Source organism: Rhododendron vialii, chromosome 12a, assembly GCF_030253575.1.
Source record: "Rhododendron vialii isolate Sample 1 chromosome 12a, ASM3025357v1".
In the NCBI taxonomy this organism is placed as follows: Eukaryota; Viridiplantae; Streptophyta; class Magnoliopsida; order Ericales; family Ericaceae; genus Rhododendron; species Rhododendron vialii.
This window is the reverse complement of record NC_080568.1, coordinates 4574786-4595212: the sequence shown is the minus strand read 5'-3', so window position 1 is coordinate 4595212 and position 20427 is coordinate 4574786. Positions and strand designations below refer to the sequence as shown.

General features: G+C 39.5%; 3 protein-coding genes and 1 non-coding gene across 4 annotated transcripts; 1 reads left to right on the top strand and 3 right to left on the bottom strand.

The window, feature by feature from the left end:
- Positions 1-3541: 3541 nt before the first annotated feature.
- LOC131310827 (protein JINGUBANG) lies at positions 3542-5516 on the bottom strand. Its single transcript, XM_058338043.1, has 2 exons — positions 4704-5516; positions 3542-4111 (listed from the first exon to the last, which is right to left on the bottom strand). Exons 1-2 carry the CDS (start codon positions 5479-5481, stop codon positions 3585-3587), a joined length of 1305 nt encoding a protein of 434 aa, XP_058194026.1. The 5' UTR covers positions 5482-5516; the 3' UTR covers positions 3542-3584.
- A 4096-nt stretch (positions 5517-9612) lies between these two features.
- LOC131309346 (allene oxide cyclase, chloroplastic-like) lies at positions 9613-15667 on the bottom strand. Its single transcript, XM_058336007.1, has 5 exons — positions 15584-15667; positions 15235-15318; positions 12571-12769; positions 12331-12449; positions 9613-11579 (listed from the first exon to the last, which is right to left on the bottom strand). The coding sequence occupies exons 1-5, from the start codon at positions 15665-15667 to the stop codon at positions 11178-11180; spliced, it is 888 nt and encodes a 295-aa protein (XP_058191990.1). The 3' UTR covers positions 9613-11177.
- LOC131312169 (small nucleolar RNA snoR100) lies at positions 10920-11027 on the bottom strand. The gene has a single exon (XR_009195746.1). It is a non-coding gene; the product is annotated as a small nucleolar RNA snoR100 (small nucleolar RNA).
- On the top strand, positions 15291-19095 carry LOC131311003 (vignain-like). The gene is made up of 4 exons (XM_058338303.1): positions 15291-16138; positions 17035-17263; positions 18066-18206; positions 18653-19095. Exons 1-4 carry the CDS (start codon positions 15690-15692, stop codon positions 18908-18910), a joined length of 1077 nt encoding a protein of 358 aa, XP_058194286.1. The 5' UTR covers positions 15291-15689; the 3' UTR covers positions 18911-19095.
- Positions 19096-20427: the final 1332 nt, after the last annotated feature.

The window sequence follows — 20427 nt, the reverse complement described above, 5'->3', positions numbered from 1 at the left end:
TAATAGAAATGATACGGACACTCAGTCTAGGAAACTGTTCAAGAAATCCAATCAACGATCCAAATTCAAAGAAACTCTTCCAGTGAAGAGTTTTGGTCTTTTAAAAATTTTTTGGACTATTGATTGGATTTTCTGTCCTCTCTTTCCTAGACTGTACCAGATCTATAGAAGTAATTAGCCATGACGTATCATTTTAAACTCCAAAAGTTGGTCAAGTTCTTGTTATTTATTACTAATTTTTGTATCCTTATTTCCAAATGAGGTCATGAATAGTTAGCAGATGAGTGCACGGTGCTTCAAGGGACTTCTCCAACATACATTAGTGTGGGGGCCACAAATTTATAGATGGAATCGATATTGATGGATATTAATGTATGATGGAAAAAGTTGTTGAAGCACTATAGTCCATATACATGGCGATGCTAGCTAGCTCCAAGAGCAAGTAATAATTCCTCAGTCGTACCTCCTCCTCAGATTTTGTTTTCACAAGCTGTGGCTGCAGCAACTGCGCATCACCAAATAATATCACGATATCTTCTTCCCTCTCCCCACTACCATTGACGCAGCTGCTTCGAAGCTCGATACATTTGTTTGGCCTTTCTTTTCTTCTTTTCAAATGATCCAACTTGCCAACTTGCATGCATGTGATCACTTAAAAGAATGCCTCTCTCTCTCTCTCTCTCTCTCTCTCTCTCTCTCTCTCTCTCTCTCTCTCTCTCTCTCTCTCTCTCTCTCTCTCTCTCTCTCCGGGGGATGTGTAACATGAGTGGCCTGCATGCATTGGATTCCAGCAGCTTTTGCTCGCCTTCATTGCTTTAATTAGTCATGCTACATCCATATATACTAAACGGGGTTGGCGTTGGATTCAGATTAAGCGATTAAAGGGTTTGCTCTCATCTAATTAAACTCTCAGGTTCAATTTTCCTTACCTCAACTTTCGGGAGCGCGTGGAAAAGCTGTGGGGCTATATGAGGATAGACTGTAGGGATTAACCGAGGTGCTCGCAAGCTAACTCGAAACATCTTCCATTAGTTAAAAAAGGAAAACAAAAACTAACCAAAGTATGTGATGATGATGAAGATACCTAGGCCATGAGGCCATTTTCCTCTCTCTTTTTTTTTAAATTTTAACTCAAGTGTTGAGTTAACTTACGCGCACCTCGACTAATCATAGAGAACCAAAGGCACTGCCAACTCGCGGGGGTCTCAATTTAAGGTAAAGCAAAAGTATGTATGAATTGACCTCAAAGAATTGATAGCACCTGAAATATTTCAAATTAACGTGAAACTTTTGAAGAGAAGAAACCCCTAATTTCATGGCCTTGCCAACAGCCCTCAGGGTTATCACTAGATAATATTGGACTAAACAATTTAAAGTACTCCATTAGTTGAAAAGTGGATTATCCAGCTAATCAGAAGGAATTGATTAGGTTTTACCTTTACTCCTTTTAAATTACTACACTATATTTCAATTATCAATGAAGGATTAGTAAATTAAGCACATAAAAAGTGAGGTTATGAAAGGAACATAAGTATTCGGGAAGATCACAGATTTGTTGGTAATGACAGTTTAATTACTGTTTGCGTTGACCTGAAATTATTAATAAATCCGTAATCGAGATAAGTTCGCGGGGATTGGTAGTTAATTAATCAAAGATGCTACGTGCACAACAATTGTGCAAAACATCAAACACAACCAATCTCCATCCGTCCATTATTGTAATAAATGATCAAGATTCGTTTAAACTTTTCCTTGGAAGAGTTAAACTTTTCCTTTGAAGAGTTTTTTTAAAATCTAGAGCGTCCAAACACATCTGAACGGTCAAAATTGGTTACACAACACACACAACGGTTGTGTGAGTATCATTTTCGTTAATTATAATAATTATTTAGTTGTACCAACCGGTTGTCGTTTAATCTTCAAACAACAATGCTACAATTACATACAAACACTTACACATACTCACACCCATCCCACTTACACACACTCACAAAGGGGGTGGACTGTGTGTGTAAGTGTTTATGTGGTTGTAAAATTATTGATTTGCAAAGGAAAATGATATTGACACTCCAAAAATTGATGAAAGTACTTCAAAAAATAAAGAAAATTGACTTTGAAATTACGTTGATTTTGGAGTGCCTGCATTAATTTTTAGAATACCAATATCATTTTCCTTTTCAAATTATGGGATTTCCCTCCCCACATGTGCTATTGGGCCCACACCGAAGCCGCAATTTTTTTTAATAAAAATTTATAAATGTGTCACAAATTTAAAGTGATCAATGTTATAACTCTGATACAACTATTGTGAATTTATCAAACAAAAGCACACAAGGTAGAGCTGATAAGCGCTAGCGAACGAATAGAGCTGATAAGCGCTAGCGAACGAAGCTATTCAAGTTTTGGCTTGTATTCGTTCATTAAAATCTTGATTGAGATCTATTTAAAATGGTTATAGACGAAGCCTGACAATTTTTTTGGAGTTTTTGACATTTTCGAATGAAGTTCAAATAAGGTATGGTCATCTTGTTCATCAACTTATAATTAATAATTGAAATTTGACCTACTTGAGATCGAATGATAATCTTCTAGATTAAAGCTTATTTGAGATCAATCCATCTCAAGTCGATCAATGTTAAGAATAGTTTTATAAATCTTTAAAATTTTTAAAAAAATAATTCGTTGCTAGATTCATTTAGCTCGTTTTGTATGCTAGCTATACTGACGACACATATGAAAGGACTTCCCCGCGCTGCGAGGGGACCCAAATCAATGGACACTTTATTTGGTGATGCTTCAAACCCCACCCTCCACTCTCCTTCCCCAAGGATAGTATCGATCAACTAAAATTTGCTTGAATTTTAAAAAAAAATCTAAATCAATGGACATTTTTGTCCTTTGAACGAAGTACTCCGACAAAAGCCAAATGGGTGCTTGAATCCTTCAAATTAGTGCAGCCAACAACTCCCAAACTTGGTTATACCAAATCACATAAATCCGAAAGTACTGCTTCAACAACCCAAAAAAACAAAAGAGATTTCATAGCTTTTGATTTTGGCTGCATGCGTATGGAATGTCTACCATAATAGATTTTTTATTTTTTTTTAAATGTAAAGCTAAACAAATTCTTTGAGTTTTAGTATTATTTTTTAGCTATTTTAATGGATTTTTTGTGTTGTCGATTTTCTGAAAAAGAAGCCAGACTAGACTGACTTTTAGTTGTCTATAATATTTTACGTGTTTAACCACCATAAAAAAAAAAAAAAGAAGAAGTATGATTAAGTAAGATTTTTTTAGATAAAAATTGAAAATTAAAATTCCATTAGCCATCCCACACATCATTAATATGAGCAGGACTACTAACGCAGATTTTCTGATACGTACAAATTCGAATAAATATATTTGATGTTATTTGATCACATGAAGTCTACAAGTTGCACGTGAAATTAATTCATCGGATACACATTTTCCTTAATATATATATATATATATATATATATATATATATATATGCATACAAAATAAAATGCATATATATTCCTAATTTCCAACTCCATCTCTTTTCCAAATTCACATATCCAATTTCAAAAACCATTAGAATGCAAATTCCCACTAACCTTCGAAACCCCCACCTCCCACACCTTAATGTCCCCATCCAAACTCCCACTAAAAACCCTAACACCGCCACCACCCGCGGCGGACCCACCTTCATCAACCACCACCGCCAAAGACCTCACCGGCTTCTCGTGCGCATCCGACACAGTCAAGCAACAAAACTTCCCGTCATGCCCCCGCTGCCAAATCCTGACCGTTCGATCGGCGGACCCACTGAACAACAAATCGGAGACATTGATTAAACAGAGTATGGCCTTCGAGTGGCCCCGCAGAGCACCGGTGACCACCATGTAGTTAGCACTGTCCTCTCTCTCCCACACGAGGATTGAACGGTCACATGCGCCAGAAAACAAAACCGTTCCGTCGCCGTTCAATGCCAGTGCGTTAACGGCGGATTTGTGCTTTTCTAAAGTCGCTATTGGTCCGTATTGTCTCTCTCCGAACGGGATTCCCCATACTTTGATCCGGCAGTCCGCCGACGCCGTGTAAATTATGCCTGTTAGAACACAAACACAAAATTTTGAACACAACAAAATATATATGAAATATTTTTTACAATGTATACATTCACCGATATATTCAGAGACGTCCTATGTTAGTATGCATTATATTTATGTTTCAATCTGTGCACACAAGTATATACAGATAAATTTTTCTTAATAGCTGAATAGTATGAGCCAGTTTAAGCTTATCTCGACTAATCAACGTCTATTGTTCTCCATTGAAAATTGGACCTCTTTCTTGTACTTGTGACATGCTACTATAAAACAAGTGAAAACTATACAATGCATGTTAATGGTAATGAATTTGCATTATGGCAAATAATAAACTTTGATTAATTTCGTAACATATTAACACTATATTCAGGGAGTTAGGCCTCGCTTCGCTAAGATTTACAGTATTTTGAAGTACTTGTTTTTCGTTTTACGAGAAAAATCATTCTCTCACAATATATTCAAAAAATAAATATTTATTTTAATTAGCGGAACAGTGCCTTAATATTTTTGATAAAGCAAGCAATTAATCAAGGTGTGCTAAAGCTAACACTGAGTTATTGAAATAAGTATTCTGTAATTTCGTGTCATTACCGTCACCGGAAACTGCGACCGCATTAATCGCGTCGTCATGCGCCTCAACCGACTGCACGCAACGGAAATCCGACGGCCTCCAAATCTTCAAACATTTGTCCCAAGACACCGAACAAATCAAATCGCCACTAGCAGCCAATCCCGAGACGGCGTCGTGGTGCTCGATCCACAGCCGCTTCTTGTGCCGCCTAACCGTGACGTAGTTCTTCGGGAAAACAGAACGCCGTAAACGGTCCTTGACGGTGGGCAGAGTGGCCACGAGTTCGTGTTTTTTATCCGCCGCTAATTCCCACACGCGGATTCTACTGTCCTGGTGAGCGGTGAGGACTTTTCCGCGGTGGAAAGTGATGGATTTCACGGAACCGGAGGAGGGATCGCGGCTGTTGAAAGTGTCGACGAGAGCATAGTTGTCGGTGACGTCGAAGACGTGGATTTGGTGGCCGGAGGCGGCGTAGAGGAGGGGGTGGCGGAGAGCGAGGGAGGCGATGACGCCGCAGGGGGAGAGGGAGGGGAGGGTGTGGTGGAGAGAGAGGGGTAGTGGGGAGGAGAGAGAGGAGGAGGGGGAGAGGAGGAGGTTGGTTTGGAGGGAAGGGATAGAGGGGAGGGTTTGGAGGGAGAGGTTGGTTTGGAGGCTGTTGTAGCTGGTGAGGGAAGATAGTGATGTTGATGCTGATGATGAGGTGTTGTCTGAGCTGCTGCTAGTGCCGGAGGATAGGTGGTTGAGTGGTGGCATCGTGGTGGTGGTGGAGAAGGTTGATAGCCAGGATCGGATCTTCATGGAGAGAGAGATGAGAGAGAGAGAGAGAGAGAGAGAGATGTGTGATTATTGATGGAGCATTGCAAGAGTGTGGGCATGGTAATATAGTCCCTCCCAAAGTTGTCAATACCATACCAGCCAGCGTACCGTTTTCACTATTGAAATGGTAAGTACCGGTACCGGGCTGTATCCCGGTACCATTCCGGATTTACCGCAATTAATATTTTATATATATATATATATATATATATATAATATATATCTACCATTTTTGCATAATTTTAAGTATAAACATAAACAAAATGTAAAGGGAAAAAAAAAAAGAAAGAGAAGATAATTTTGTACCGGCCAGAATACCGGAAAATGTCCGAAACAGACCGGTATCGTCCGATACATCCGGTATTGGCCGGTATTTCAACCGGAACAAATCTCTAGTGTTTGTGTTCCGTTTAAGCACCGGTACGATACGTACCAATCGGTACGGAACGGATTTCACAACTCTAGTCCCTCCATACAATTTGTTCAATAGTAGTATATATTTTTAAAATACTTATTGTCCTTTTTGTAAAGTGAAAGTAAAGAATAGTCCATAAACTTCTACGGACAAGGTATCATTTTTTTTTTAATCATATCAGCGACAAAGTATCATTTACTAGTAATAATTGAAAATAATCTTTAATTAACTAAACAAATGATAACATTAAGAATGTAATTAATCTTTTTAATGGTCACATGCATGGATAGCATACTTCCCTACAAAGTTTGTTGAGGACAATTCTTGGGTTTCAGTCCGGTGGTGATGAAAAAAGTAATAAGCCTTTGTTGTTCGTCAGATTGCATGTTTGAATCTCACAAAAATTTTTAAGGCCAGTGGAGGATTTTCTCAATCTTTATTACTTCAGGACTTCGAAATTAAGGGGTGTTTTTACTAACAAAAATTACTAAAAATTTAATACATTTTACTGTCTCGCTTCTACTAACAAAAAAGTTTCTGCATTTTACTTTTCTTTGCTACAATAACTTTATTCAGAAATCCATCAACAACTTATTCACTATCGGAAACAACTTACATTTTTCAACAACTTATTCTCTATCGAAAATACTTAACAACTTTTCGATCATAAATAAAAATTTACAATTTCTTTCACTACTGGACACACCTCCATCGTCGAGGTGCGGAGAAGATGGCATAGACACAAGTAATATAAGACTGAGGGAGCATGTGATGGCCGACGTGGAGGGATGGTAGTGGTGTGGAAAGAAATTTAAAAAAAAAGACTTGAATATATACTATACTATAAATATGGCGGAGTTGAGATGTTCGTTTTTCAAGGCTTGAAAGCTGACTGCAGCTCGAACTCTTCTGTCACCTTTATTAAAGGCAACTGGACAAACTCTGCAAGTGGAGACTAAAAATAGTAGCTGTTTTTTACATTACAACATGCTCCTCCAAAAATGGGAAACCTCCTAAAGTCTTTTGTCTGGTCTCCAAAAATTCCCTAAGGAGGGGTCCAACAATCTATGATATTAGTGATCTTCAAAGGATAGCTTTGAATTCCTATACCAATGCATAATTTTTACAGCCGTGCTACAGTTCCCGGCCGAAGGATCCCGACCGGATCCCGACAGCGTGCCGGGCCTATTTTGGCCACCGGGCGGCTGATTCGAGCCGTCCAAAAATTATATAAAAAAAAATCGAAGGGGCCTACGCAAGAATCAACAGCATCCGATATGTGTAGATAGCCGATCCAAACACTTCATTTTTTTGGATCGGCCACCTACACACATCGAATGCCGTTGATTCTCGCGTGGAGCCCACTAGTTTTTTTTTAAGAATATTTGAACGACTCAGATCAGCTGTCCGATGGCCGGAGTGGGCCTGGCGTGCCGTCGGGGTCCTTAGACTTTCTGTAATTTTTAGATACTGATGAGACAGTAGCAAGAGGGAAAACTGTGCAAACGACTGGGGAACGTGCCTCTTGGTTAAAACTAGTGGAAGTTCAACCAAAGTCCAATGGTGGCTCCACCTTATGGCAAGGGTGGTACCTCAAACATCCTGAAAAAAAAAATTATTCAGAATACATGTAAATTATTTAATTTTTTTTATTTAAAATTTTTAGTTTTAGCCTTCTTCTTCTTCTTTTTTGACGAACAAGCTCAAAGGTTTAGCCTTCTTGAACACCCTATACATGTATAAATTCTAGAGGTAGCAGAGATTTGAACACCCTTTAGAGAATTCCAGGAACTGCCATTGAACCAAACCATGTACATGTTGGGATTTTACCACCCCTTTAATCTTTAGATGTCAAGTCAAGAGAAAATAAAGTAAGCAAACAAAAAACGAAAGCACAAGAATGCCAAGATATATGTGCATGGTTCCACAAAGCACGAAGCAAAATGTACTCCACAAGCGAAGAGAAAGAGAATTCACTATAACCAAAGAGCAAAATTACAACAGAGCCGGCCATACCCGTCATTCCACGTATTGAAGCATAACCTTGTCATATATAGGAGTCCAAGCACAATAGAAAACATTCAAAAAGGGAAAAAATTCAAGGCACATCCCTAACAGAACGTACCATGGCCGTGTCCCCCTGACTCAATTTTGAGGGATTTATATCTACTCCGATCCATCTAGCTGTCAATTTTAAGAAGTGGAGTACTGGTGGTGGAATACGAACTTGCCCCCTCGCTAGCTCCTGCAAATAAAATCCTAGCTCGACACCTGACACCTGCATACTTGTTCTATAGCATGAGATCGATAACTAGCTAGCTGAGTAATCTTGATTTTGTCTTTAAAAACAAGCTTTATCTGTCCCACTCGGTTGCAAATATACTGTGTGGCCCAGTTTCAAGAAAGGGTATCAATCAAACACTGAACATCATGAAGTGAAGCTTCACTATAGCCCAAAGTCTCCAGACCAAGTAGTGCTCAATGTGTTAGTGATCGAGTTGGATCACAACGAAAAATCTCGATGTCGAAATCACTCAATGCCACTCGAATTAAAATAGATGAAATGTAGACATGCTTAAATGGCCGGTATAAAAATATATTTAGCATCCTGAGATGTTGTTCTACAGTTATATTCTCTTTGTCCCACTTTGTTTCACCATTTTAAAAATCCCAACTAAATTAATTATGGAGACATGAATCATCGTTATAAATTTTAAGCTTCACTTTTCACAATATGCTCCCACCTTTGTTTGTTTCCAAGAAGATTTTTAACACTCTTAACACAAAAGAGTGGCAAATAAATTTATTTTGTTTGGTTGTCAATTTTGTGATAAATTTTGAGATAAAAGGTTGTATAAGTTTGCGTATTTTTCCGTCTTTAGTCAGTTTTTTAACATTTTAACAAACTTTTTTATTTTTTGAATAGAGGTATGTTATATACATCCAAAAAGAAAAAAAAAATTAGATTAAAAATTATTAAAAACAAAAAACAGATGACGAAATAATTAAAAAATTTGGAGAAAATATTTCTGAGAGTAGAACCAAACAAAAGTAACTTATGAAACAGTCATGCTACTCACACGGCAAATATGCATAGATTGCATTGTGGGGCCCACTCTGGGTCCCATACAAACAATCCAATCCGTTAATTAAATGTAAAACATATATTTAAGAGCCCATGCGAAGAATCAGCTTAATTTGATGCCTATAAGTGTTTGATCCAATCATCTAACTTTTCATTTAGATTTCAGGATAATGAAAAGTTCGATGATAGGAATTGAGCTGATTTTTCGCGAGCACCCTTGAAAAAATGTTTTACATTTAATTAATAGGTCGGATCGTTTGTGTAGGACACGGAGTGGACCCCACATCATAATTTGTACAAAAAAGTCTGTGAGGATCATTTCTGCTTATGAAATGGGCAAACGATTTGGGTGCTGCTAAATATAACTGTGAATTTACTACATGTAACCAATTTATAAAAGGAAATTTTGGAATTCTCTTTTATGAATTGGCTACATATAGTAAATTTGCAGTTGTATTTAGCCGGGCCCACCATTTTTGGACAAGTATCACCTAAAACGTCGTCGTCTTTAAATGGGCAAACAATTTGGTACAAGTATCACCTAAAACGTCGTCGTCTTTCACCATCGATTTGTTTGCATCGATCCCATCACCTACTCCGCGCTCTCACCAATTGGGGAAAATTCTGATAAATTTTAGGGCAAAATTTTTGACCTTCCCACAAAGAAGAAGAAGCAGAGAACTCGATCCCCTAAAACAACCCAAAGATGGTGAAAGTGGCAACTTACTTCGCCATGACACTCGGCGCCTTCGTATTCTGGCAATCCATGGATAAAATTCACGTCTGGATCGCCCTCCACCAGGACGAAAAGGTTCCCCATTCTCTCTCTCTCTCTCTCTCTCTCTCTCTCTCTCTCTCTCTCTCTCTCTCTCTCTTCATATCTGTGTATGTATACGAATTTGATTATATCGTTCTTTTATGCATGCATATGGATGTGTATCTAACGGGTTATGAAGAGTAATCCAGATCTAGATTGGCTCAGTTCGAGTTATCGACTTTTTGTATAGTTGCGTCATCTCTTATTGTTAACGATTGAAGCGTGCTTAAAGGTTGCATAATCTGGTTTGAAATCATATGAGTGTGTGGTATTTCGAAGGTAAGTCTTGAATTTCCCCTTTGGAATATTGTGATGTACACTAAGTAAGTTGTGGAGTTAATGCATTCGAATCAAAGCTCATCGGCAATGATTGGAGAGGCCGCCCGGTTACTTGTTTTAGAGTTGATAATTGACCAACGTGGGACGAGCACTGACACACTCCGGACATGTGACCCTGACTCGCACGGGGGGAGATAAACGAATGATCCATAACATAGGGGTTACAACGATACAAAGTGCAGTTAGGCACAAACAATGGGGTAACAATCAAGAGAGTCTTGTGCAAAAGTCTTTGAAATCGTAGCTCTCATGCCATGTTAAAACATTCAACTCGAAACTAATTGGCAATGCGTGGGAAACTGCCCAGGCTCAGGATGCTCAGCTTGAAAATTTGACACTGAGCTATGCGCTTGTTTGAACTAGCTCAACCGCTGGAATTTTTGTCTTCATTTCTGTATGGTGGTAGTTATCTTTGGGTTTGGGTTTGTTCATACCAGTAATTAGTGTTGAACTATCCTTAATTGGTCAAGGCTGTGGTATGTATTCAACATTTTAGCTGGACATTCATTTAGAAGCATGTACTTTATTTATATTTTCTGTAGAATTGTGCATAACAGACTTAGCAGTATCATAATATGCATGAAAAGTAGACTAATCTGACACTTGGAATACCAATGAAACAGACCTAACCTGACCTTTGGAGACATACAATTGGGCCACTTGGAATACCACTAATCTGACAATTGGAGACAGACCTAACCTTTGACAATATGCACAAAGTGGTTGCTCTCGGAATACTATTGAAACATTGGCCCTCCTATACTTGTTTTGATGCAGGACCATGCCCCCAAATCAAAGCCAATTGACATCAGAGAGGGTAGGCCTAGAGATCCAATTCAATTTCTATGCACATTACCATGCTTCCTTCGTTGATAGTCCAGAGCATCCGTATGCCCAATGCCTAAAAAAATAAACAAAAACCAACAGAATACAACCTTAGGGAAAAGTGAATTTTATTCCTCACGGTCATCAATCATCGTATCAAAACATTCCCTCTGCCACAATCAGGACTATTTTCCCCATCAGTCCGTGAAATTCAAAATAGCAGCCCCAGCCTCACACGCCCTGGCCGCCCAGGACGGCTCCACGGTTGGCGACGACGGAACCGGCATACAAACGAACTCCGACAGCAGCTCCTGTATGCCTTTCAAGTAGAACGTGTAGAACAGCTTGAAGGGGAAAACGATCTGCTGCAGCTTCACCTGGCCAAACACCCCCTCAAAGATGCCCGACCTGCCGGTCACAGCGAGGCACGTGTCTTGGTTGGTGACGTAAGCCCCCTGGACCGCTAGGTGACCGTAGTCGCCGAAGTAGAAGCTGTATGTGGCCTCGTACCAGTCAACTTTCTTTTCCGGTTCGTTTTTTATTAAGATGCATAGGCCGGCTGTTATTCCCAACTGCTTTTGCAGGTCTCCGGCGTAGAGCTGGAAAAATGAGTTGAATTAGACAAGGGTGAGAACATAAATGATTGAAGTTTCTCGTCAAATCACGCCATTTTAGTTCGATTTCCTAAGAACAATGGCAGACACATAATATCTATTTCGCTGAGGGCATCTCCAATCCATTCTTCATTTCTTCAAATACAGAGGAAAACCAACTCCAACCCATCCTCTATTTCACCTTTTTTCCTCTATGAATAGTGACACAAAATGTCACATCAACCCTTTAAAATGGAGGATTGGACTCCTCTATGCACCCTCTATATTTGGAGGACTTAGAAGAAAAAATGTGTTTAACCCTCCAAAAATGGACGGTTAATGAGACACTTTGTGACTATTCACCCTCAAAAGGTGAATGAAATAGAGGTTAAAAAGTGAAATAGAGGATTGAAAAAGTAGATTTGAAGGAAAAAAAAATAAAGATAAGGAGAATGGGTTGAAGATGCTCTAAACCAAATTATATGCATTTCCATTGATAGGGAAAAGCATGGTTTCACAACTATATGTTACTACTGCTAAGAGGCTAGGAGCATCTCCAGTAGTTGGTCAAACCTTGAGCCATTGCCCTTTTTTGGGGGGGCTAGAATAACAAATTACTCTCTTCAATAGTTGACTTGGTAGTTAATGCAAGAGACTTAAGATTTGTATCCTCTTAATAAGTCAGGTTTAAACTTCCTAGGAGTTGTACAAATTAATTTTTTAAGAAAATGTTTCCCAGAGGAATAATTGGACTTACTTTGTTGCTGAAAGGGACGAGATCGCCTAGGGAATTGACAGTCTTTTGGCTCAATTGAAGGTAAGGGCTTCCCCGATCTCTCTCGTTGATCTCATACACAAACAGCTTTTGAACTTCACCTGAAATTGGAAAACAGGGGGGGAAAAATAGAAACAGAGAAAGAAACGAATCAATTTTGTCAAATCACTTAAATTTGGAAAGTTGGAGGGTTAATTTGGGATAATGAAACAATTTGCTTACTGGGTCTTGAAGCATCTGATGGGTTGCTCTGGCTTTTGCAAGTGAATGATCTTGTGGCAGTGATAGAGGAGGTGGTGAGTCTGCTGTTTTGGGAGAAAAGGGGGTTTGAGGGCTTGAAGGAAAGCAGTTTTTGGGCAGGGGTCGTGGCGGCAGCGGAGGGGCGGTGGTGGGAGGTAGCTTGATGGAGAAGGAGATGGCTCTAAGAGCGGCAGAGGAGGAAGAGGCAGCCATTTGGTGTGGAGGAATTTTGAGGGGAGAGAAAGGGAAAAGATGGCTCTGAGATGGCTATGGGGAGAAGGTAGGCATGTATATATACACAGACAGTTGCTGGTACCTGGCTTAGTTTTGACACCTGGAACTAACAGGTTGCTGGAACTAGGCTTAGTTTTGGAACCTGGATAGTATTCGTTTCTTTCCTTTCCTACAAATACTTTGCTTGGATACTTGAAGAAATGTTAGTGTTTCTTTTCAAAATTGTGGAATCTGATACTTGGCTTAGGTTTTTACATTTTTGATACATAGCTTAGGTTTTTACTTTTTTGGATTATGAAATCAAGTATTTAAAAGTCGAATTTGGTTGATCTAATCCCTGAATAGTGAGACTTTTGGTCCGGACATGGATTGCATTTTCAAAAAAAACCGTGACTCGTGGATTAGAATTGTAACAACCCGGATTTTGGCACTATCTTAGTTTGAACTAGCTCAATCGCTGGAATTTTTGTATTAGTTATCTTTGGGTTTGTGTTTGTTCGTACTAGTAATTAGTGTTGAACTATCCTTAATTGGTCAAGGCTATTCAACATTTTAGCTGGACATTCATTTAGAAGCATGTACTAATATTTTGCTGTAGAATTGTGCAAAACGGACTTAACAGTATCATAATATGCATGAAAAGTAGTCTAATCTGACACTTGGACGCATACTCTGAAAAGACTCCTACCGCCACCTGACTCTCATGTTGAGTCCCTGAAACATAGTTGTTGATCTTTGGGCAGATCATGCTGCATAATTTTATGGTGTATGATTGAAATTGCAGAAACAAGTTAACATTTTGTGCTAGAAGGGTAAATGCTTGCTTTTTTCTGAATGTTTGCAGCAAGAAAGAATGGAGAGGGAAGCGGAGATAAGGAGGGTGAGAGAAGAAATGCTGCGGGAACAAGCGGAGAAAAAGGATGCCCTATCCTAAGTTCTGTGTTTGAATGCGGGTGGCCTTTTTGCTGTGAACTTGCTGTTTTTGCTGTGTTTCTCTGAATTTTTCTCGTCAGAGTTGACGGAGATCTCATAAAATATGATTCCTGTATTAAACTGGTGAATTTGCATTGTTATGAAAAACTACTGTTGTTCTGCCCATTTTTAAGCTACATTCTGGTTAGGCAGTGAATGGAACATGTCTTTTTGCTTCCACCATAGAGCTTATGCATCTTCATTGATATCACTGTTGGTTGAGAGAACACCTGCTCTCTCTCAACCACATCCCATCTGCCCCCAGAATTAGGTATGCTGCTTCCCTATAGTGCTATATTTGTGTGAAGAACTGTGTGACTTTCGATCTTCATCTGGTTGACTTTGTATATGGGGAAATACAATTTGTGGAACATTTACTGGTTGTATTGTGTCTGATGCTGAGCTAAGGGACTGGAATCCTTTATTGTTGTACTCAGAAATTAGATTTTTAGCTTCGTTTGTGTTTTGTGTTCAATAAGCGATAGACAGATGCTGCTTGTGCAAGTTTTGAATTACACGCGTTCTTTTGCCCAATTTGAGGGGTGTTTCGTTTGGCAGTCTCCTCCCGATCAGCAAAGTAAGCCTATGTTTCACTGTACAGAGTTATGGGCTAGGGAGAAAGGCTAAGATTTTGATTCCTCATTATATTGCGAAAGGATTCAGGTTTTTTCAACACTTCGGTTCTAGCTGTAGAAAGAAGTAAATAATACCCTATAAAGTGTAGGACTGATTCTTGTGGTGGTTAGTGATGCTTCTTCTCCTCTAGGTAGAAAGTAGAAACTTTTAACTTGAGTAACCATTTGTTTGCTTCGGACCGCATTTTGATTGGCAAAGTCAATATCAGGAAGAAGAAAAGGTCAATTCATCAGCTTTTCTCTTAGAGAGTTGATAGAAATTGAAAAATCCAGTGGAAGGTCTTACACATCTTATGTCATCTCAGGAAGCAGAAAAGGTCAATTCATCAGCTTTTCTCTTAGGGAGTTGATAGAAATCAAAAAATCCAGTGGAAGCTTTTACACATTTTATGTCATCTCGATTTTCTTTGAACCGGCGTGAATTAGAAACAACTAAAACCGGTTAAACCGGAGGGCGATTGTCTGAACTCAAAATTTGTGGTATGGTTGGGGTTCCTGTGTAGCAATACTTGGTAACTTTAAGCATTTCGCATCGGTTTTTGAAAGGTCATTCATGATTCTGATTGCGCGATTCCGGCTGTATTTTTCCTGTTTGGTGCATCCACAACTACTACAATTTTCCTCGCTTCGTTCTTGTGCTTCTCTTTACGTCGTTCTGCACGCTGTTCTACAACAGTACGTTACTTCGCATGTTGTTCTAGAGCAAGTTGTTAAAAAGCACCCCTCTGAATACCTAACAGTCTAGAAACAGAGTCCGTTACTTGTTATACAGAATTCATTATCCTCTTGCAAACAATGTGAATACCTCTTTGTGCTTCTCATTATCTGTTGATGGGTTCCTCCTGAAACAATCGGGCCGCAATTTTTTCCTTCGATGATGTATTGCAACCTTATGCATTGCCACAAACAGAGAATACGTAAACGCATCAAAATCGTTTAGCTTTCAAGCAAACCGACGGCATGGCAGTTGCGGGCACTTTTCCCTCACACACTCGCAAGAAATCGTGCCCGTAGCCTCTGAATACCTAACAGACTCCCTTTTCATGTACATCCAATAACCACCCTCTAAAAATAGCATGCTCTCCCTAAATAGAAAACCCCCTTTTTTCCCCTTTGCTTTCCATCTTAAAGCTTCAAAAAAGCTAAAACCTTACATCAGTCACTGTTTTGTTAATCATCCCTCTGTAGCCTATATAAGGCCATGTATTCTTCTCTATACTGTACCCATATTTACCCATTTCTCCATTCAGATTTCTAGCTATGAATATGGGGAAACTTTTCTTGATTTCTGTGTGTCTGGCCCTGGTTTTCGGGCTCGTTAAGAGCTTAGACTTCTCCGAAAAGGACCTGGCCTCCGAGGAGAGCTTGTGGGACTTGTACGAGAGGTGGAGGAGCCACCACACGGTGTCCCGAGACCTCACCGAGAAGCAGAAGCGCTTCAACGTTTTCAAGGAGAATGTGAAGCACATTCATGAAGTTAACAAGATGGAAAGGCCTTACAAGTTGAAACTCAACAAGTTTGGTGACATGACCAACCATGAGTTCAGAAGCGCCTATGGTTCCAAGATTGAGCACTTCCGGATGTTCCGTGGCGAAAGGGGCGTTACCGGCAGGTTCATGCACGCGAAGACCGAAAATCTGCCGGCGTCGGTTGATTGGAGGAAGAAAGGAGCTGTCACTGGTGTCAAGGACCAAGGCAGATGTGGTATGTTTCATTACACCCGAAATTTGTTTCATATCTCTTCTTCTTCTATAAAAACATGGACATGATGTCTCCTGTTTCACATATATATACCTCAATTCTCAATCTTTATTCCTAAGGTGGCCTCAAGAGTGAGGTGCAGTTGACGCCTCCCGTATGTTCTCATGCATGAGGGCGGGTTTTGCTCTCCCCTGGCAACAAATGACGTTACTAACCCGCTAACCATGAGCTGAGACCAAAAAAAGTAAGAGTCATAGGCTCTGACCCAACTGAGACAACTTACAAGTGACTGTCTCAGAATTTTGTGAAAAGCAAGTGTAAGATGTTCAAATTCGTATCAAGTTTTCCACCCACTCTCACTTCATTGACCTCCACACCACATCTCAAGAGTAAATAAGATGCTTCTTAAGTAAATAGTAGTACGGGATAAGTAGAGCCAACCTGACCCACCTTCATCTGGTTAGTCGATGGGGGATAAGGTATGCCCAGCGCAGATTGATGGGACGTCTTTCCCCTTATTTACCCAATCAATCCATTTTGCATACTCACACTAGTCGGGAGCACCACATGCACAATCCTATGAAATCCATGATAGAGGGATTTACCCTTAAGTGATAGTCGAATCTGCGAGACAATATAAAGTGAGAATCGAATCTGCGAGACAATTTAAAGTGAAAGTCGAATCTGCGAGACAATATACTTTAACTGGCGACTTGGTACACAGGGCTCACTCCGGGTTGTATAAATGGTCAGATGCATCTATCCCACCACCATAACTGTTCTAGACTTGAACCTTCCCAAATTTAAGCAATGGGGTTATTGTTTTCACTTTTAGCTATTAGTACATCTCAAAATATATCGCTTTTCTATTCACATCATTTTGCTTTGTGTTGCTGCAGGGAGCTGTTGGGCATTTTCAGCTGTAGTTGGAGTAGAAGGAATCAACAAAATCAAAACAAATCAGCTGGTCTCTTTGTCCGAGCAAGAGCTAGTTGATTGCGCAACCGATAACGAGGGATGCAATGGAGGAATGATGGAGAATGCATTTGAGTTTATCAAGAACAATGGGGGATTAACAACTGAGAGTATTTACCCTTACAGTGCAAGAGATGGGAACTGTGATTCATCTAAAGTATGCTCTCTCTTCTTCTTTTTTTGTGTTTGTTTAATAAAATTAGGAACTTGACCCCTCTCTAGTTGACCAAAAGATATCGTCCTAAAAATATGAGGTATTGTTGTGGCGTCTACAACTTCTCTATTATTTGGGGACCTACCCTTCCCCAGACCCTGCAATAGCGGGAGCTTCGTGCACTGGGTTTGCCCTTTTAATCACTTGGAGTCGGCGTGGTAAGTAGAGTCGTGAAAAGGGCTTGATGCAGGGTTGAATGTTGATTATTTTGGGGTCTTGAAATAAAAATTCCAAGACCAGCCCTACACATTTTCACGAACCTAAATTAATAACAACAATATCGTACTTTGAAGCACCATAGTTACAAGATTTCAAAAAGATGACAGAAAAGGCTATAGAAGTACCAATTGAACATAACTTTTCTTGTATTTTTAGCTGTAAAATTATGAATAGTGAGAACGATAAACAATTTCTTCGCCGACCTGTTATAAAGGATAGCAAATTTGGGCTAGTGTTGGCTAAAAAAATTGGGCCTCAGAGTCATTCTAGTATGCTTTAGTGAGGCCAGTCCGGGTTTCACAAAGAGAGAATCACGAGTTTGAGTCTCATGAAACACGTGATTTCCCAGAGGGGCCATTCCCAGGAATTTGATCGATACCACGTTTGTATGTGCTAGATGAAGGACTACACATACGCGGTATGAGTCGGGTCAAAAGCCTCAAATGCTATACTGATTATTGACAAATAAGTTGAACAATATTTCTATGTAAGCAACACCTGAGGCTGAGTTGTTATGGTTTTGCAGATGAATTCTCCAGTGGTGATGATTGATGGGTATGAAAGTGTGCCTGAAAATGATGAAAATGCGCTGATGAAAGCTGCTGCAAACCAGCCTGTATCGGTTGGAATAGCTGCTGGTGGTTCTGATTTGCAATTCTACTCTGAGGTGAGCTTTTCTTTGGTCCATTAATTCTGAAGTGTTTAGATAATTCGGAATCCGATAAAAGAAAATTTTATAGCAAGAAATTGGATAAATATGATTCTCAGATTATCCTAAGATTAGAGACAATAATGGCACAACATGTCTTCAAGGTTTTCTGCTTTGTTTGGAATACTAAATTATAGATGGGAAATGCTAATTAATAACTGCCCAATGAGCTATCAATAAGACAAAAAATAATAAAACACAATTTTCGGTGTGTTAAAGTGATTTGAAAAGTGTTAAGAGTGCATCGAAAACTATATTCTTTTGTATTCTTCTTGACTTATTGACAACCCAGTGGACTGTCAATAGCATAACCGTTTTTTGATTTAGTATGAAATTAAGAATTACTTCCTATTTCAATCAACTCCAAACGAGAGATTATCTAAATTCTGAAATTGTGGTGCCAGGGAGTGTTCACCGGTAGTTGCGGCACGGAGCTCGACCACGGGGTGGCGGTCGTGGGCTACGGAGCAACGGCCGACGGCACAAAATACTGGATTGTGAAAAACTCATGGGGGGGCGATTGGGGAGAACAGGGTTACATACGGATGCAGCGGATGGTGGACTCCCCTGAGGGACTCTGTGGCATTGCTAAGGAGGCCTCGTACCCGATCAAGTTGAACTCGGATAATCCTAGAAGGCCCTCAGTCAAGGATGAGCTCTAGGGTTTCATAGGTTTGGATTTGTGGTTTTTGTTTTGGTTTTGGCTTTGGTTCTATGGGGAGGTTGGACTCCTGGACTTGTTGACCAATAAGTCTCTATGCTGGATTATATGGGTATCAGGGTATGTGAAGAATGGATTTGTTTGCTTTATGTATTGGTTTGGATGATAATAAAAGGTCTTTGATGTCTTTGACAAGAGAGAAACCAGTTATTCATAGCTCCGCGCAATTTCAGCCGTCCGTTTCGGTAATCTATGATCCGGATTAAAAAAAATAACTCCCCCAACGAAGAGTTAAACTCTTCAAGCGAATAGTTTTTTTAAAATCTAAACTGTCCAAAATACTTTTGGACGCGCAATTGAGCGCCATAAAGTATATTCACGGCTCCATCGTAGAAAAGTTTTTCTCTTTTGACAATGACATGAAAGTTTCTTGATTTCATGGTTGATGATACTATCGGAATCGGAACACATGGCAAGTCCAGATTGGAAGTTGATGGGGGTGTCACTTGTCACGTATGACGGCTTCCAAATGCTAGTAAGTCGTACCTTATTCTTTCTCCCGAGTATACCTTCGTGTTTCACTTGGTGAAAAAAACTCGATTAGTCCACGTAAGCGGAGTCTATTACAGAGCTCACTTTGATTATTCGAACGAAAAAAATATTAGATTGAATCATAGTTGTAACTGTTTAATTTTTTTTTTTTGAAATGACGTTGTAACTGTTTAATTTCACCACATTTATTTAGGAAATATTGGAAGTATACAAACCCTAAAATGAAATTATCGAAAACATACTTGCCATCCATCTTTGGACAGAACTGACAAAAGTAGATCTTGGGCCAGACAATAAGCCCACATACTACATATAAAGCCCAGATCATGAAACATTTTCCGCTTTGTGATCGAGGCCAGCCCGAGGAACAGTTCAATTCTTTCGGGCTTATTTTTGGGCCTCCCAACATCTAAGCAGAGTAAAAGCCCCTAAAAATTCCTCAAAGGATGGCTACAAAACAAAAGATTTTCGAGTAAAATGATTGCATGCCAAACACCCAGGACGGACGCAGAATTTTAAGGTTGGGTGGATAAACATTAGAAAAAAATTGCGACGTATAAAGAGTGATATTAATTGTGCCAACATTAGTCGTAAAAAATACTACCAAAACTATTGTTATATACGTATATTTTAAGGTATTTCCAAGAGTACCATTATGTATTCGACAAAAGTATTAGTAGCATTGGTGTTTCATTCTTGGATGGGCGGTTGTGAGATTGTTCAAAAAGTTGTTGGGAGATTGTTCAAAAAGTTGTTGGGACTGCGAACATTTATAGTTTTAACTTTTTTTGGACAAAAACTACTATAATTCTAATAGATATATGAACTGTACGTAGAGCAGGCATCCGGGTTCATTCGCCCATTGGTCTATTCTTGCCAACACAACCCTAATTTTAGAACTAGTGGAAAAGTCTTGTTTTTAGAACTTTTAAAATAAAAAAAATCCCTTCCCAAGTGATGCAAAAG

What these genes read in the sequence shown, in the direction of transcription:
- LOC131310827 (XM_058338043.1), bottom strand. Translation starts at nt 5,481, where the DNA reads ATGAAGATCCGATCCTGGCTATCAACCTTCTCCACCACCACCACGATG. An exon ending in GGTCGCAGTTTCCGGTGACG is followed by an intron (nt 4,112 to 4,703) that starts GTAATGACACGA and finishes GTGTTCTAACAG; the next exon opens with GCATAATTTACACGGCGTCG.
- LOC131309346 (XM_058336007.1), bottom strand. Translation starts at nt 15,667, where the DNA reads ATGGGTAAATATGGGTACAGTATAGAGAAGAATACATGGCCTTATATA. An exon ending in ATAATGAGAAGCACAAAGAG is followed by an intron (nt 12,770 to 15,234) that starts GTATTCACATTG and finishes TGCCGCTCTTAG; the next exon opens with AGCCATCTCCTTCTCCATCA. An exon ending in ATCAGATGCTTCAAGACCCA is followed by an intron (nt 12,450 to 12,570) that starts GTAAGCAAATTG and finishes TTCCAATTTCAG; the next exon opens with GTGAAGTTCAAAAGCTGTTT.
- LOC131311003 (XM_058338303.1), top strand. Translation starts at nt 15,690, where the DNA reads ATGAATATGGGGAAACTTTTCTTGATTTCTGTGTGTCTGGCCCTGGTT. An exon ending in GGAACTGTGATTCATCTAAA is followed by an intron (nt 17,264 to 18,065) that starts GTATGCTCTCTC and finishes ATGGTTTTGCAG; the next exon opens with ATGAATTCTCCAGTGGTGAT. An exon ending in ATTTGCAATTCTACTCTGAG is followed by an intron (nt 18,207 to 18,652) that starts GTGAGCTTTTCT and finishes TTGTGGTGCCAG; the next exon opens with GGAGTGTTCACCGGTAGTTG.